The sequence below is a fragment of the Dromiciops gliroides genome, chromosome 6 (genome assembly GCF_019393635.1).
Source record: "Dromiciops gliroides isolate mDroGli1 chromosome 6, mDroGli1.pri, whole genome shotgun sequence".
NCBI classification, from domain to species: Eukaryota; Metazoa; Chordata; class Mammalia; order Microbiotheria; family Microbiotheriidae; genus Dromiciops; species Dromiciops gliroides.
This window is the reverse complement of record NC_057866.1, coordinates 173451799-173470561: the sequence shown is the minus strand read 5'-3', so window position 1 is coordinate 173470561 and position 18763 is coordinate 173451799. Positions and strand designations below refer to the sequence as shown.

Sequence of the window (18763 nt, the reverse complement as noted above, 5' to 3'; positions counted from 1 at the left end):
CTTTTGGTGGGGTAACTCAAATTACCAAAGCAGTATGTTGACCAAAATTACCTTTCAATCCTTATGTTCATTTTTACAGACTTTATCACCTTAAATTTTGCATCTCTCCAAACTCCTCAAGGAAATTGAAATTAAAAGTCCTACAAAACTGCCTAATCCTCCAGATCATTTCTTCCATTGCATCACTGCTACGTTGCAGAGATAGGAATTGGTGATGCTCAAGATAAATACAATGTGTTAATAAAAATAACAGACGAATAATCATAGAATTTCAGAGTTGAAAAAGATCTTGGAGGTCATTTAGTCCAACTAACATCTGAAAAAGAACCCTCCCAACAACATACCCCAAAGAAGTTAAATGATGGCTATTGAACGAGAACTCTCTATCTGTCTTGGCAGCTCATTACACTTTGGGATTAGCTCTCCTTCAGGCAATGAGGTGGTTCCATGGATAGCAAACTGGACCCAGAGTCCACCCACAATAAAATCCGGCTCCAGGCATTTATTCCTTGTGTGATAATGAGCAAATCATTTAACCACTCTAATCTTCAGTTTCCTCATCTGTAAAGTGGGAATAATAAAAGCACCTACCTCCCTCCAGCGGCTGTTGTGAGGATACTTGAGATGATAGTTGCACAGCACTTTGCAAAAAGTGTCAAATAAATGCTCTCCATTATTATTATTATTACTAGTTATTGCTAGTCTTCAGCCTTAAATTAAGTTTCATTCCAACTCTGAAATTTTCACATATTATTTTTATCTCACCTCTTGAGATGAATAGAACAGATTGAATCCTTTTTTCACCTGATAATCCTTCAAAGACTTAAAGGCAGCTAGCATGACCCTCCTAAAGTCTCTTCTCCAAGATGTACTAGGGCAGAACTGAGGAATAATGGATCCAAGAACTAAATCTAAACTGATGTTCAATTGCATGGATCTCACAACAAGGAATACTGAAGGAATAGATATGTGAATGTGGCACTTAACTTTCTAATGGAATTTTTAGTATACCCAGACTATCACCCTGGTTTCTTCAGGAGGAAGTACACACATAATTTTTTGGCTCTGCATGAAAATGAGTGACTCAGTTTCTACTTTTGTACTTTACCCTTGAGTATTCCTCTTACCTCGTACATTCCATCTGTCATAGATTTTTTTTTCTCAGTGCACTAAAAGCCTATGAAGATAAAAGGGGTTTTCTACTCTTCAAGGATCAAATGAACTAGTAACAGCATATGTTCAAAAGAGAGTGTCCATCCATTGAAAGAGGACTGAAGAAATGTGTGTGAGTGCCATGGAACCTTACTGAGCTGTAAGTAATGACAGATATAAAGAATTCACCGAAACTTGGGAGGTTTTGATTGATTTAATGCAGATCTAAGTAAACAACACCAGGAGAAAAATTTACTCAATGATGATAGTAATGTAAAAGTAAATAATACTGAATGCCATCAGAAATCTGGCTAGAGCAATGACTAATCATAATTCCATTGAAATATTACTGAAGCATGTTTCCCTCATCTCAGTGGAGAAGGGGCAAACTGTAGGTAAAAAAAATGAGGCATAAGTTATGAGAGATGGTTGATGTACTGATTTGTCTTGCTTAACACTGTTGCAAGGGAGCAGAATAATCATTAAAAAGTGACAGGGCTTAAAGCATTGATCTAACTTTTAAATGTAAGTTCTTTTTTTGAAAAAATCACTATTTTGGGGACAGCTAGGTGGCACAGTGCATAAAGCACTGGCCCTGGATTCAGGAGGACCTGAGTTCAAATTCGGCCTCCAACATTTGACACTTACTAGCTGTGTGACCCTAGGCAAGTCACTTAACCCTCATTGCCCCACCCCACCCCCCAAAAAAATCACTATTTTTACTTTAGAAAAGTAACATGGGAATGAATAGAGTTCTGCCTTTGGTGTCATAAAAATCTAGGTTCAAGTCTCAAACTTAGCACAGTGCCTGGCACATAGTTGGGATTTAATAAATGTTATTGACTGACTGAAACATTCTATTCAGTTCAAGAAATATTTATTAAACAATATTATATATAAGGAACTTTGCTATTGTGTATAAGGAGCTTTGCTATGTGCTGGAGAAAAAAAAAAAACAATAATTCCTGCACAATAGATATGTGATCCTAGACAAATCACTTACATCTCAAAATCCTAGCCTCACCATAAGACTATATTACCAAGAAATTTCCTGTCAGCTTCACTGAAGGAAGCTTCCACACTAAAAGTCATCCACACTGATTAAATCTCTGAAATCACAAAGCCTATTCTAAAAACAAACATCATTATCTACGTCCTGTTTTCCTAAACCCAGGTCAGCCTCCTGTAAATGTGAAATTTTTGTAAAAGAATATTTTGACTAGCTGTGTGACCGTGGGCAAGTCACTTAACCCCCATTGCCCTGACCCCAAAAAATAAATAAATAGCTAACATTTAAAAAAAAAAAAAGAATATTTTGAAAAACATTTTGGAGAAAACTATGCAAATTCATCTGCACTGTAAGAAAAATTGGTCAAACCCAATGCCCTCCTACCAATGAGACAGTAGCATCATCTTCATATATGCTGTGACCCTCAAGTAAAATAACATGTGTGTGAAGGTTCATTACAAGCTACAAAACACCATATGGATGTAGGCTATTATACCTTTTGTTATTCTTATTTGTTTTTCTGCAAAGACTTCTAAACGTTTCTCCTTTGAGGACCAGGTAAAAATGGGAAAGGTGAGCTAGTAATTATTACAAATATAAATTATGGAAGTACTTCTGAACTACCTTTCAAAAACATCCACATTGGAGTCAAATCTCAATCATGTCTGAGTTTCTTCCACCTCTCATTAAAATAAGACATCAATACCTTTGGTAAGAACAGATAGGCAGTGGAATAAGATGAAATCATGTCCCACAGAAATGATTTTACAAATATCCTCATCTCCCTGCATACACACAAATGCAATTAATCACTCAATTAAAATAGTTATTAAGCACTTAGGATTGCCAAGTATTATGCTAAGTTTTATGAATAAAATATTTTAAATGCAAATATAGTTCCTGCCCTCGAGAAGTTTACATTCTAATGGAAATGATAAGTAAATTAATAAATACATATTAGCTCTAGTAGTTAGGGGAAGAAGGTACCTGTAGAACATAGCTTGTCTCTTTAAGGAAGTCAGGAATTCTAAGAGGCAGAGGTGAGAAGTGAGAACTTTCCAGGAATGCAAAGGCACTGCAATGGTGTTAGAGTTTTGTGTACAAGGAACAGGCAATTGTCCAATATGGCTGGGTTTTAGAGTGGGTGGACAGGAGTACTGTATAAAAAGACTAGAAATGCAGGATAATTATGAGTGTGAGAGAGTGAGCAAGTGAGTGTGTGTGTGTGTGTGTGTGTGTGTGTGTGTGTGTGAGAGAGAGAGAGAGAGAGAGAGAGAGAGAGAGAGAGAGAGAGAGAGAGAGAGAAAGGGCTCTCATCTTTGCTAAAGTTGTCCTTTCCCAATGCTCTTGTAAATTGTAAGGTATGTTTTCTTTCTTGAGCTTCCAAAAAAGGGCTCCTTAGGCAATAATTATACTTGATTCTTTCAAGGTAAAACTAGGATCACAGATCTAGAGCTGTAAGAGGGATCTTACAGGCCAATAAGTCCAACCCCTTCATTATTTATCATAAAGAAATTGAGGTTTGGTTGAGTAGTTACATGATTTACCTAAGGTCATATAGGTGGTAAATGAAAAGAGTGGGATTTAAAACCAAGTCATTAGGTTCTCAATCCTGAGTTCTCTCTACTGTACTATCTATATTGCACCCCAAAGCACTGACACTGTGGTTATAAAATATTTGCACAGGAAGACTAGCATCATATTAGGTGGATCCCTGATTACAGATTTGCAGGAATGTCCTGGACAAGTGTTGCTAAAGATAAAGCTGGATAAGGCAAATTCTGCCATGGAGTTTAAAAATAAGTCCCTTAAGGGCAGGAAATGTCTGCTTTCCCTTTGAACATAGTACCTGACACTTAATAAATGATTGATAAATGGTGGTTGATAGATTGATTGCCATTGTAAGAACAGGTTCTAAAACATATATTTGGTACTTATTCAAAACAAAAGACATCAAGGAAATAATTTAAACTGCCCCAGAAAAGCCACCACAATCTCTCTTGTAAACATGTGTTTGGAAACATTTTAAAATGCATAATGTTGATCTAAGAGGTTGTAACATCTCCAAATGGCTTGACATCCTAAATCCATAGATTGTATCAATTTATTGGTATCCTGGATGCAGCTGTAATGTGACTGTTAGATGCTGTTTTTCATAAGTGCTCAGACTTCTGAGAAAAATGTTAAATATTAAGTATACTTCAGTCTAGAAATTTCATTATTTTTATTCTAAAACTTATAAAAAATGCCTATTAATATTTGGCCTCAGGTTACAATAATGTACTCGGAGCATCAGAGTGGCATTCTGGAAAGAGTACTGGATTTTGGTATCAGTAGGCTGTCTGTTTTAAACCCACCTCTGCCTTATTGGCTATGTAATTAAAGGAAAACTGCTTAACCTCTGAGAGTCTCACAGTCCCAAATGGGAAGAACAGGCAAAATAATAGCACTTACCTTACAAGGTGGTTAGGAGAATCAAAAGAATTAATGTTTGTAAAGTGCTTTTTATGTAAGCCCCTTGTGAACAGATTGTTTTTTTTTTCCCTTTGTCTTTTTATCTCCAGCACTTATTATAATGCCAGTAGGAACTTAATAAATTGTTGCTGATTGGCAAACCTTAAAGTTCAGGGAAATATATTTGTTATTGTTGAATGATTCTCTAAAATATCAGCTATAGTTTTTAATTCATTCAAATCTTTTAAAATAGTAAAAAAAAACACCTTAATGAATAGATCTAATTTTATCCTTTGTACATCATAAGGTATGTTCATCTTTAAATTAATGATATTATTCTTTTATATTGTTCAAAAATCCACAGAGCCTTTTGATCAATATTTAATATCATGTTTTAAACATATCTTCAACCTGAGTGTATGTTTTTATTTACAAAGTTATTTGTTGTTGTTTATTGAAATTGTAAACGTTCTCTCTATACCTTTCCATAATCCCACAAAAGTCTGGAGTCACTAATAATGTTGCAAAGAAGAAATTCACTAAGAAAGTGTAGAAATCAATGCATGTTACAGTGGCTTTGATATCAATATGATTATCCATGCTAGCACAGAAAATATTGTCATTTTAAAGGCAAAAAGCACACCTCCCAATCTAGCATCTACCTTAATTCTAAAACTCACCTGATTATCTCAGAAAGGAACAGCACCTCGCTGATCATTTCTATCTTTTAGACAATCTAACAATTCCATTAAAATGTTGTAAAAGAAAAGGAAACATTTTCCATGAATAATGAATGGATATTTATAAAAGAAAAAGATAAGCTAGAAAACACTTAACTGCCATAGTAGGAATATAACAAGAGCCTTGAAAAAAGAGTTCCTTCTTTCTTAAGCAAAATACTAGAACTAATGTAAGATGGCCATTACTGTAACTGAACAGGACCAGGAAAGGTTTGTTAACTGAGAAAAAATATTTCTATATTCATTTAACTTAAGTAAATTTCAAGTACACTTCGGCAGAAGTTAGAGGCTATCTGAAGTTTTACAGGTATTACTGCAGAAATTGGAATATTAAGAAATACCTGGATAAGGTTTAAAAGCAAAAATTAAGAGACATTTGGTCATACAAAAGCATGTTTCTATGGTTTACCTCAATTGTGTAGAAAAATTTTCAGAAAGAGGCATCAGACTCAAACATCGACTTTGAAGAGGAAACTTTCCCTACTTCTAGCCCACTGAAGCCTCAAGCAAAAGTCAAAAGGAACCTAAAACAAGTATACAACATAGCATAAGAATTTAAAGTTTCTTTACATATTCAGTGGACCCATGCTGAGTCTTGAGTTGTGTTTTATTTTTTTTTTGTTTGTTTTTTGTTTTTAGTGAGGCAATTGGGGTTAAGTGACTTGCCCAGAGTCACACAGCTAGTAAGTGTTAAGTGTCTGAGGCTGGACTTGAACTCAGGTACTCCTGACTCCAGGGCCGGTGCTCTATCCACTGTGCCACCTAGCTGCCCCTTGTGTTTTATTTTAACTCTTTTAGAGTTACTAAATAAAAGTGCCAACTACCTTCATGTTTAATTCATATATGGTAAGAATATACATGCTCCCATTTAAAAAGCTAAGTAAGAGAATAAGTATTGGTCTAGAGCTTGTCTTCATATAGGACAATTAGAAAGATTATAGTTGCTCATAGTCAAAGCTATATGCAATTTTGTAGAAAGTCCCAAGGTATCTCAAAAAATTTAAAATAAAATTGGCATAAGAAATTTTCCCCCAAAATTTTAGTCTTATTCTCTTCTCTCTCCTATTGTTTTACATTTTCCAACCTCCAGTATACATACTATATATGTCCACATATATGTCAATTTGAAAGACATAAGCAGTCATAAGTATCATATTTGATGTTTCCTGGATAGCTACTTATTATGTTCAATAAATACTTAGTGTCTTCTTTTTTTTCTTTTCCAATATAATTTTAAGTAATTAAAGGTAAGATGTGGCATAATTATGGCTATATATAAGTCTTTTCAAGGTAATTACAAATGAAATAGAAGTAAGGAAAGCAGAATCCTAGGAAAGTACCTTTTGTCAACAAAATGTCAAAAATGGGGAAAAGGATTGCTGCTACAAAATCATACTAGAGTCATTAATGGAAAATAGGAATGTCCATTTACAGGAAATAGTTCTCAATTCCTGGTTCATAACAAATATATGTCCAAACACAAATTTTTACAAGTTTACAATTTATTTTGTTTTTGTTCTAAAATTTACATATTGAAATAGTATAATTTTGAGAATTAAGCAATAGATTTACAAAGTAACAATGAAAGAATAAAGCAGAATTCTGAATTTATTTTATAAAGTTACAACGTTTCTAGAAAAAAAACACTTAAGAAAAACACATAGAAGACCCAGAGGTCTAATTTTAATTTCCTTAAAAGGAAAATAAATGGTCTTAAACCATTATAATCAACAAAGGCCATAGGATGTGATTTCTGTGGACCTGCATTTGAAGCTAAGATCTACTCATGTAGCTACTTCAGTGACCAAAGTTATCTAACATCATCTCTTGGCTCCCATTTACTCATGTATACCATGAGAGGGATAGGCCAGATATTATCTAAGGACCTTTTCAGTTGTAGAGGTTCTGATCCTATGTGCAAATGGTACCCGCATCATATAAAAATTATTTAAAAAAAAACAAAAAACAATGACATTAAAATGTTGACAAAGTGCATTTTAAATATTCTTAGCCACCAGGCTTTCAGCCTTTGTTTAATGCTACAAATAATCGTTTTCTCTATCCTAAATCACTTATGAATGTGAATAAAAAATAAAGAACTCAACCAAAGGGCATTTTTTTCTAGAATTATATGTTAGTGAAAATAGTACTTATTTAACTGAATTGACTTATTTTTCAAATTTAAATAATGTTATCATAGAAACGTCTGACCAGAAAAAAAAAATTGAATGATCACATGGTAAGAAGGATAAGCCATGTGCTCCACTATCATCCACAAAATTTCAGAATATGGGAAAGCTTCCCTCCTCAGCATGTTGGCTGGACCCTCCAGTGTTGAATTTATGGAAGGACATAAACAATATTCAATCAAGAGAAGCAAGCATGATTGGGTTGTGCTCTGTATTGTTAAAAAGAATCCCCACATCATTGAGATCAAAATCAAATAGGGAACAAGGTGGAGATAAAGTTAAGGACCTGAATAAATATTAGTCAATAGACAATGTTTTGAAAGTTGCTCACCTTTAAATATATTTTAATCAGAGTTTATATGTACACATTCCAGATTCATGACATTATTGAGGTATTTTTTCTATAAATGCTTTTATAAATATGCATATTTGGTAAATATGAGGCATTTTGTAATTTGTAATTTCTTTTCTTTTCTTTTTTTTTTTTTTGCCAGGCAATGGGTGTTAAGTGACTTGCCCAGGGTCACACAGCTAGTAAGTGTCAAGTGTCTGAGGCCGGATTTGAACTCAGGTACTCCTGAATCCAGGGCCAGTGCTTTATCCACTGTGCCACCTAGCCGCCCTGTAATTTGTAATTTCTACTTCAAAAATTATAATCAACAAGTGAAAATGGAATTTTTTTGTTATTGTGGGTTCACTTATAAAAAGTAAAATGGAAGTTTGGTAACTAAACAATATTATCAAAATACATGTCATCTCAGTAGTGCTGGTCAAAATTTCTTTTCTAAAATAAAAAAATAAATCACTAACTTAAACTTTAAAAGAATCACGTTAAAAGAGATAGGGGAGATAGAATTTACCAAGTTCTTCAAAAACAATTCCAGGGGTGGCTAGGTGGCACGGTGGATAAAGCACCGGCCCTGGATTCAGGAGTACCTGAGTTCAAATCCAGCCTCAGACACTTGACACTTACTAGCTGTGTGACCCTGGGCAAGTCACTTAACCCCCATTGCCCTGCCAAAAAAAAAACAATTCCAGTATTTCTAGGAGGCACTATGAGATCTTGATGCCTTGTTCAATGTTCTTTGTCCTCATTGTTTTAAACATAAAACTATTTTTTATTCAAACATATTTTTCTGGACTAGAATTTGCATCTCAATCAAACCTTTTTTATAAACATTAATGAACTTATTTCTTTTGAAAAGTTAATTCAAAAGCACATTATACTGCAATAGTTGGAAAATAAATGTCCTGCTTTTTCATCCTCATTTTTTTATGGCTCTTAGTATTCCATAAGCTTGAAAAACATTGACTGAAGTAATAACGTGAAGATCTGAGGCTTAAGCATGAATCAGCATCCTCTTGTCATAAAGCCATGGTGCAATGATCCCTGCAGAGCTCTAAGACTTGATTTAAAATGGAAATGCTCATCCCCTCCTGAGCCAGCAAGATTCAATTTCTAACATCTCACATATATCACCTCTGTGCTGAGAATACTACAGAAATAACTTCTCACTCTTCTGGATCTTTCAAATCCCTCCAATAATCTCTGAGTATGATAATATGTACATGCAGGCATGTATATGCCTATGTGTGTATATTTATATAATAAAATAGAAGCTTGAACATATTTTGTGGAATTGTAACTTCTATGGGGATAGGGGAAGAAGTTAACAAATACACAAATAAAAATTAAGTTATAGAAGACCTGGGGGGTCTATTTTTTTTTAATTCCTTAAAAGGAAAACTGTTCACTTACAGTAAACCATACTAATTTCATTTTTTTTTTTTGGTGAGGCAATTGGGGTAAAGTGACTTGCCCAAGGTCATACAGCTAGTAAGTGTTAAGTGTCTGAGGCCAGATTTGAACTCAGATACTCCTGAATCCAGGGCTGGTGCTTTATTCATTCTGCCATCTAGCTGCCCCCCATACTCATTTCTAAAGACCATAGGATGTGATATTTATGGATCAACATTTGAGACCAAACTCTACTCATTGCTACCCATGTGACCTAGATCAATTCTTCTAAGCTCACTAGGCTTCAGTTTACTCGTGTACATTGTACATAAGAGGATTAAACTAGATGGTCTATAAGATTTCTTACAGTTCTAGTGTTTCTGATCTTACTTGTCAATGGCACCAGCATCATCTAGAAAATTGTCACAAATATAAATATATGTATGTAACATATATTGACAAATATATACTGATGTATACACACATATACACATATAACATTTATCTACATGTATACATATATATCTTAGAATTCATAAGGCTTTTAAGTTTATTTGCAAATAATCCAGTTATAAATAGATATTCCATGATTAAATGTTTAAATTAAATTCAGTGCTGTTGGGCATTTACAAAATTCATTATTTGTGTATAAGATTATTTATTTGTTTATTGGTATATGTTTTGTTTTCCCCTGGCAATATGTAAGTTTCACTTTCATTCTTGTATCCCTAATGTCTGTTAATCAATGCTTTGAGATTTGAATTGAAATCATGCATTCACCAAATATTTATTTGGAACCCATGGCATACAATATACTGTCTTGGGTGGTGGAGGTGATAAAATGAATAAATTTAGAGGGGAGATTATCCCTGCACTCATATAGTTAACACTGTAATCTGGGATAAGATATAAACACAGATAACTGTAACATATAACATTATAAGATAAGTGCATTGGAAATGTAGTATAGAGTTAAAAATGAAGTATAGCCTTCTTCAACAGCAATATTTTATGAGTCAAAAATAAAATTTATCAACATCTTTTTAGGTATCCTATTTACAGACATACCCTTTTTAGTTCTTTTTTAAAAATCTAAATGATCTCTTTCTTAATTGGCATGTATGTTCTAGGTACCTTCTAGTACCAACCCACCTATACAAAGTCTCTTTTCACATAATATCCATATTCCCAGTGTGCTTTATGTCACCTCCCCAACCAGTGACCAAGGATGTGGTTCTAACTAGCCCCACTTCATAGAATAACCCCACCTGCTGGATATATTGAAACAGAAATTATTTTCTAACCTGAAAACAAGTTGCAATAGCTATTGATGTTAGTCCTGTACTGAATCTAATTTTGAAGGGAAATGAGTTCATCAGAAAATTTAAATCTTAGGCATCTGTGTCTAGTTTTCTTTTCCAGTTTTAATGCTCTTTTTCTAACATGTATTTTTTTTAATTTTTAAATGGACATTTAAAATAGACTAACTTATATCCAGGTTTTCTCGCTGATCATATTTCATAATTTGAGCTCTGTGTGTGCACTAGCAACATCATTTGGGTCTGTGTGTGATAGTTATATGCGGAATGCAATATTTTCTCCTATATCTCCATCTGCTGGTGTAGAGAAAAAAGTCAGACAAAATTGATTTTGATTTTTCCATGTCTGTAATTTTACATTCTCCACAATAAATTTTGTTCTATGAATTTGAAATAGAAAATTATCTTTTCAATGACCTTAGATATTTGTGTTGTTTTTTTTTAAATCAGGAGAGAATTAAGTGATTGTTTGCTTATTTTGATTGGAGTAGATTGGTTCCATTATGTTATATTCTCAGAAATATCATCATACCTGACATTGTACAGGGTTGTAGTTTTTTTCATAAAATGTTGCTTTCAAAAGTCCTTTTTTTTTAAATTAATGAGATCATCATCCTATAATTGCCAAAGCAGAGAAATGTTTATCCTTCACCTCCAAAGTTTGCTCTTATCTGTTGCACTTAATTGAGTTTGATTAGTGATATGGCTGAATATGTCAAGATTTAGGACAATGCTTTCATAAAAATTCAAATATTTAAGGGACAACTATCAATAGCTAATGTAAATAAGTATACCTATGTTTCACTATGAAAATATTCTTGATAAATAACAAATTGTAAGCAATGTGTGAAGGATATTAGCTATATAGGAGGGTGAGATGGATATTCCAAAAGGTTTAAAAAAATAAAGAATACAGCAATGGTTTTAGAAGTAACTTTTCAGTAATAATACTATTGAATTTGTATGCTGAGCATACAAGACACACATCTGAAAATGTTTACAAATACATTCTGAAAATAAAATTACATTTTGTGAATGATATAAAGGGTGTAGGGGAAATCTATCAAAGTAGAAATAGAAGTAGACATAAAAATAAAATTGAAAAAGATTTTTTTTCCTGCAGGTAATCAGTGAAATAACAGATAACAAATGGGTGCCTTTTTTTAAAAATAGGTAACTGTATTCTTCCCAGTATGAAAGTTAAAGAGAAGGATAGGAATTGACATGTTTCAGAGTAAATCATATATGACACTTACTCGAAAATAAATGAATAAATAGAAAAACAAATAAATGTAATCTCTTTGTTTAATTTTTCTAGCCACACTCTTGATCTTGTTGGCTCCTTATGTTAGTGCCTTTTTAGTCTGGACTAACTGAAAAAATTTTCAATCTGGTATTCCATATAAATTGAATTAAATAAGATATGCCATAATTAAAAGAACTCATCTGCTAAAAAAAAAGAAAGAAAGAACAGAAATATGCCATATAAACCTTGATATTCTGTGGAATGTTGGGCAAGTCACTTCATCTTCCTTGGCCTCAGTTTTCTCATTTGTAAAATAAGGAGATTAGCCATGATAACCATTATAGTGCTTGCCACTTTTAAATCATATGATCCTAATATTGTATGCATTGAGGTACTATGAGCTTTGTCTTTTTTTTATATTGTGGGAATAAGTACTTCTTTACATGCTATATAATTTTTTTAAATGAAAACAGAAAGAAAAATTCCTTCACTTTCTAGAATAAAGTGGAACTAGAATTGTATTAGTTGAAATCATGAATGTTGATTGACTCTACTTCAACTGTATCATGAGCAAAAATTAATTAATTGCAGGATGGGTACATTAGGAAGAGAACCACACTGAAATGAGAGGTTTTGATGAATTTTGGTCATGATTAAATGGGTCAAGAGTCCATGTGGTAAGCCTATATAATTTTCTTAACATTACCTTGCATTCCACTCTAGTCTTTGGCTTAGTATTTGAATTTGGCAACATGGCAAAAAGTAAAAAGAGTCAGCCTTGAAAAGAAAAAGACCACATTTCAAGTTCTACCTCTGACATATACAGGTTATATCACCCTATGAAAATCATTTAAATGCTCTTGGTAGTTCTTTAAGATCATAAATTGCAGAGGTGTCCAACTACATCAGCAAAGAGAGTTTCCGTATCTGGGAGTTCCACTCCCAGATCTAGTCCCATTCCCTATTCTTATATTCTATCTAATCAGATCTTCAAAGCAATCCTATGACATTAATAACTGGTATTATTATCCACATTTTACAAATGAAGAATTTAAGGTTCAAAAAACTTAAGTAATAATAACATATCGTAACTATTTGGCTTTTCTAATTTACAAAGTACTTCATATATTTTACTGATTTAAAATTTACATCTATACTATGATTTTACTAGGGCAATATAATTATTACCATTTTACAGATGAAGAAATAAAGCTATTATTATTATGTTTGGAGAAGTTAAATTACTTGTCTGAGGTCAGATAGAAGACAAAGGCCTAAAATGCAGGTCTTTTGACTCCAGTTTTGTTCACAAAAAGGGTTAAACTAGTATAAATTGTTCTTATTCTACACTTATGTTTTAATTCCTAAAACAAAGGAGAAACTAAGGCAAAGAATGGCTAAGTGACACACACAGAAAGGCCTAGTTCTCATGAGATTTTACATTAGAGTATCTACATTAGATTATAATATCTGATGAGTTTCATTAGAACTTTAGAATGATAGTGTCATTAGTTTGAATTGTAATACCTGAAAACTTTAAAACATTTTTAATTCATTTATAACCTTTCTCAGAATTGCCTGAATGGTTGACCCAGATTAATATCTCCATATTTGTTGTCATGTAAAGTAACATAATTAGTACATAAAAAATGCTAATTTTCCCTTTCAAACAAGGTTTTCCAGGCACATGTTTGGTCTAAATTTGTATACTCAAATTCTGATGTCCAATAGTTGCTTATACTTACATGCTTAATACTACTTCTTTTCCTACAGTCAGCAAATAATCATACAATGAATTTACTTTTTCTTGGATTTTTGTTTTAATGTTTCACAATATTGTTTTGTGTAGGATTTAGACTTCATTTTTGACATGTAGGATACTCCGAAACTTTTCACATATGTGTGTGTGTGTGTGTATTAGCAAGGGCCAAAATTGAAAATCCTGTATCTTCCTACTATAGATATGCTTTTGCTTGTGAATAAGAAACATGGTTATTTAGGAAAGTTTTCCATATTAGTTATTATATAGTTAAACCTATTCTGACCAGACTCCTCAAATCAAGTGAAAGATTTCATATTCCTTTCCATAACATAAAGCTCTTAAAGTATCTTTATATTTAAGATCTAGGTCTTCAATAAATCCACCTTAAAGTTCTCTTCTTATTATACATTACTTTTCAAACCTTGTTTCCTAGTCATCTTTATCCAGATAAATGCTGCTAGTACCTGGTTGAGCAGACTTGCTACACATTATTTAAGGGAAGGGATTGGTGGGGGGAAGAAAGCATCTTGCTTGCAACCTTAAAATTACAGTAACCCCATTATTACAGTTCCTCTGCCTTCTCACCCACCCACCACCCACCCCATATACTGGCAAGTATTATACTGTCTATGGCCTAAACTACGAAATCACCATCAGGACATATGTCTTCCTCTTATTGTCTCCTGAAGACCTCCTTCCTCGTCCCCCCCCCAAGCAAAGATATTTCAGGCATCTGTTGTGATCATGGTTCTGTCCCTGTTTTATCATCCAAAGACAAGGTTCCATTTCTCCCCCAGCTCCCACCATGGTTTCGAAATGATGTGATGACTCTCAGGTCTATTAAAATCACCCTAAATTATTGATTGTAAACTCAAGACTTGATGGAAATGGGATTTCAATCATTTCTTTCCAAAGATGTTAGTGAAATGTGGAGACTCTTCAACTCTGTTTTCCCCACCACGGCGAAAATGTTCAGCTTGCTCTTGGATACTGGACACGAGTATGTGTAGGGAGGGTTTCGGGAGGGGGGGTAGGGGATAGTCATTGGCAAATCACTTGCATCATTAAATATGATATAATGGCGTGAAGATCAAAGTTTAGGGGGAAATGGACCAGTCCACCCAGCAGGAAATTATGGAAGCCGACCAAAGAGTCAGTCCCTTGGTAGGAGCATCCCGGGCTAAGCTCAGGGTTGCAGTCTGGGAGTCTGGTGAGATGGGGGTAGGGAGGGACGGGAGTGGAGATTTGCAGCTAGAGAGCCGAAGTATTTCAATGCAGTTTAAAAACCAGTTGCTTTGTCTTTCTATTATTTTAATAGCAGCCAAGCATAGACCTCCCCAGGGCTTGAAGGGGAGATGGGAGGGGAAATGAATGTGGCAGGCGACTAATATGGATTGCAGAAAAGAATAAAATGGCTGATAGTCAGCGGTTCCTTCTCAAACTCAACCGGATCCAATTGTTTTCAAATCTCTTTCCATTTCGTTTCCTTTGCTGAAGCCCCGCGATGCAACCCAGAGCGAGCTGAGAATAGAGCAGGCAGAGTCCGCTAGGAAAGAGCTGCCGGCTGGACAAAAGAATCCGTTTCAGAAGAGCTTGAAATCACAATTCCCTTACAAGGACCCAACATCTCCAAGAGGAGAGCTCTCTCCGACCCTAATAGCAAGCACACATCCCAAAGTCTGACCTAGGAACCAAGTCTAGCTTCCCTAGTGGAGGAGAAACCCTGGCTGATATACAGTTCACCCGGAGCCCCTAAAAAGGGTGTTATGTAACGCACCCTGAACCCAGCTCATCCGGAACCATTAAAAAAAATGTGTCCCATCGAAAAGGAAATAGTGAATGTTCCTGTTGAGCCATAGCTGGCTGTACAGGACTTTAGTCGGGGAACCAGAGCCAGAGAGGAAGTGACTATGAGCTCTCAGTTAGTCCCTGGATCTGTCCAGCATCCCGTGAGTCTGCCTCCCCTCAGAGAACAGTTTGTCCACTTGAGGCAAAGACGATTGCAAGGGCAAGGTGGAGAGGAGTGAAGGGAGAGACCCCAGCATAAAGGCCCGGGGTTGAGAGGGGAAACCTAGAGGCCCTTGGAAAAAGCAGGCAGGCCCAGGCCACCTCAACCTCACCCACGCCCCCAAACCCCTAGTGCGCACGCACGCTCTCCAGTTCCCCTCTGCTTTCAGCGAGCGGGGGGCCCCATACTCTTCTCATCCCACCACACAGGCGCACCCACCACCACCCACTTCCTCGCACCCAGCTTCTTCCTTGTTCATTTGAATAACATGAATATTCATTACTCACAAGCATTGGTGACTGCAAAGCTGTTGGCTACCTCCAGATTGTCGATGTGGGGCGTCAGCCTAAACTCTGAAGTGGAAAACTGAACCATCCCTACCCGAAATGCACTGTATTCCTGATCGGCGCCCCTTGGAAATAACCCCCCTGCAAAGAACAAGCACAGGAAACAAGAGAACATTGTCAGTGCCAGGAAGAGAGAAGAGGAGACCCCGCCGGGAGCTATTCATTCCCTAACCAGGAGAATAAAGATATCATTCCTCTGTGGGAATGGGGACTCAGACAATCCAACTATGGAAAAGGGGGTCATGCAATTTATCAGAATCAGAGGCTATAAGGTAGCTAGCCAAAGACGATCGCCTTTTCCTTTCGCCAGGAACGTTCCAATACGGATCCAGAAAAAAACCCAAGCACACGTAAGAACATTGTGCAGTTGGGGGGGGGGGTGGCATCTTCCTCTGTTGTATCACGAGCATAGCCTTTCCCCATTGCCACATTCTAGTTACTATATGCATATTCTAGACATTTAAAATCTGGAATGTGGTCAAGGTATGACATAAGTCTACATGACAAGAATTGTCAATCCTAAACCAAGATTAGCATCAAATAAAGGACAATTCAAAAGCATATCCTAAGGTTTACCTACCTATCTGTATGCTGTTAGAAGAGACACCAAAGATCAGTCCCCAAAAAACAGGAGAAAGGAAGACAGAAATATGCATAATCTTTTGCATTTCCAAGAAAAGTAGAGCATCCACCAAATATTCTTTTGTTATTGTTGTTCTTTTCCTCCTCTTTCTTTGGCCGTTTCCGTCAGTAAATTAGATCCTCTGCATTTTGAGAGACCAATTTAGCACCAAGCCCCAAAAAACCTCGAAGTGGAGGCAGGGGAGCCCCTTGTCACAGCTACTGCTGGTGGCTGCTGCTAATCTGATCGTTGTCCCAGCTCCAGAAGTCAGAAGAAATGGTTGAATGCAGTTTTCAGTGGTGCTGCTGCTGTGGTCCGGGTGCCTCAGTACGTTCAGCACACTCACATGCACTCACACACTCACCCTCTCTTGCTCGCTCTCGTTCTCTTCTCCCTCTTTCCACACACACGCACACATACAGACAAGTCACAGAGAGGCAGGCAGTCCCAGGCGCGCGTGCGCGACTCGCAAAAGCCGGCGGGAGCGCGCTTCTCCCCACCACCCCTCCTTTTGCTCACCCCACGCAGTTCCTAGAGCAGGGCTTCACCACACTTGGACAGGAGCTCTGCCTCCACTGTGGTGGCCGCCCTCTCACTAGCAGAGCAGCTGCCACTGAAGCCACTCTAAGACCCTAGGAAGGTTCAGAACCGAGGACAGCGCCACAAGCATAGCAATTAAGCATCCACAGGATCTGCAGCAAAGCTTTAAAAAAAATTTTTTAATAAAATACAAAAAGGAAAGAAAGGAAAGGAAAGAAAGGGGAGGGGGGAAGGGAGGGAAGAACCCGCTATCCCAAAAGCTGCGAGTCCCAGTTCCAAAGCAAAGATTCCAGCGGTTTGAAACCGCGCCTTGCAGTTTGCAGTATTTAGTTGATAACCCTTCTGCCTCAGCTGCGTTAAATCTATTTACACATAATCCAGTCTATGCCCAACGAATGGTTAAGTTTAAAGACCAACAAAAAAATTGGGGGGGGGGACTGTTTTGTCGTTTTTGTTATTGTCTGTCCCCTTCTCCAGGTATCCGAAAATCAGAATCAAGAACAAAATTCACAATTTAAAAATACCCAAGATGTAAATTATAATATATTCTCTGTGCAGGCAAGAGTCCTAGACAAACAGAAAGTCTGTTCTTCAAGGGCTGATCCTTATTGGAAGGGAAAAGGCAGACGGGAAGCTTTTCTCGAACTCTTTATATATGGGATAAGACAACTGCAAGTCTTTTCTTTCTTTAAAGCATATTCCTTACAGTATGAAATGCGGAGTTCCAGAACCACATCGCATATTGGCTTCTGTCTTGCAGCTCTCACTGCAGGACTCCTTGCGACCTGTAAGTGTGGACGAGAATGAAGCCAATCTTTCTTCCTAGAAGTACATTACTCCCCACGATGAAAAGGGGAGGGCTGAGGAAACAGCACATTAGAGGAAGAGCATATAAGAAAGTGCAGAGAACCTAAGCTAGAAATCTGGGGGAACATCGGCAGTCCTGGAGAACCAGGACTATTATTATGTAGAGTGTGAAGAACTCGTGACTGTGAGCTGATATGGGATATCCCCTCTGCTCTAGGTAGTTTGGAGAATAGCTAGGGGGAAGGGGGGGGGGGTGAAACTGTAATTCCACAACTAAAATAATGTTTCAGGAGAAACAAAAACTTTTTCTGGTTGGAGTCAAGGGTCTTTGAGTTTTCATCAAGAAATTCCTACACTTCCTTTCTGGAAACTTTAACCAGGAATTTTTTTTTTTAGCCCAAGCCTCCTTGAAGAGTCAGCAAATACGGGTGGCTTGGTAGCGGTTTTCTTAATCACATTGACAAAGGGAACCCTGGGCCTTTATAACTGGAAGAAAGGCGAAATCCTAAAATGCTACTAATTTATTTTGCTAGGCCTCATTTTTGTGTTTTTGCCATACCCATTACTGTATTTTTCCCCTTCTATTTTTGTCTGCTTTTAATAGAGGTCAGGATCTACCAATAGCCTGTTGAAAAATACCTCTGTAACATAGAGTGTGGACTAGATGATCATTAGGTTCCCTCTAGTTCCAGCAGTCTGTGATTCTATTATGTGAGCCTTTGGAATAAAATAGCATTTGCATATTAAAATTCCCCAGGGCATATGTGCTATACAGGTCAAAATTAATTAAATCCTTTTCTTTTAAGAAGAAAATCAGAATTGTCGGACTA

The 18763-nt window shown here is 36.2% G+C and overlaps 1 protein-coding gene across 6 annotated transcripts in view; it reads right to left on the bottom strand.

The window, feature by feature from the left end:
• Positions 1–17141, bottom strand: part of GRIA2 (glutamate ionotropic receptor AMPA type subunit 2) — a 189834-nt gene extending 172693 nt beyond the window's left edge. For 2 of the 6 annotated variants that reach the window (XM_043971827.1, XM_043971831.1), the window contains exons 1-2: positions 16545–17119; positions 15905–16045 (exon numbers count right to left, since the gene is read on the bottom strand). In XM_043971827.1, the coding sequence (XP_043827762.1) occupies positions 15905–16045; positions 16545–16632 (229 nt within the window). In that variant the 5' untranslated portion in view covers positions 16633–17119. Of the gene's footprint in view, positions 1–15904; positions 16046–16544 lie in introns of all 6 variants that reach the window. The other 4 variants (XR_006353611.1, XM_043971832.1, XM_043971829.1 and 1 more) reach the window with 4 other exon arrangements.
• Between the last annotated feature and the right edge of the window lie 1622 nt (positions 17142–18763).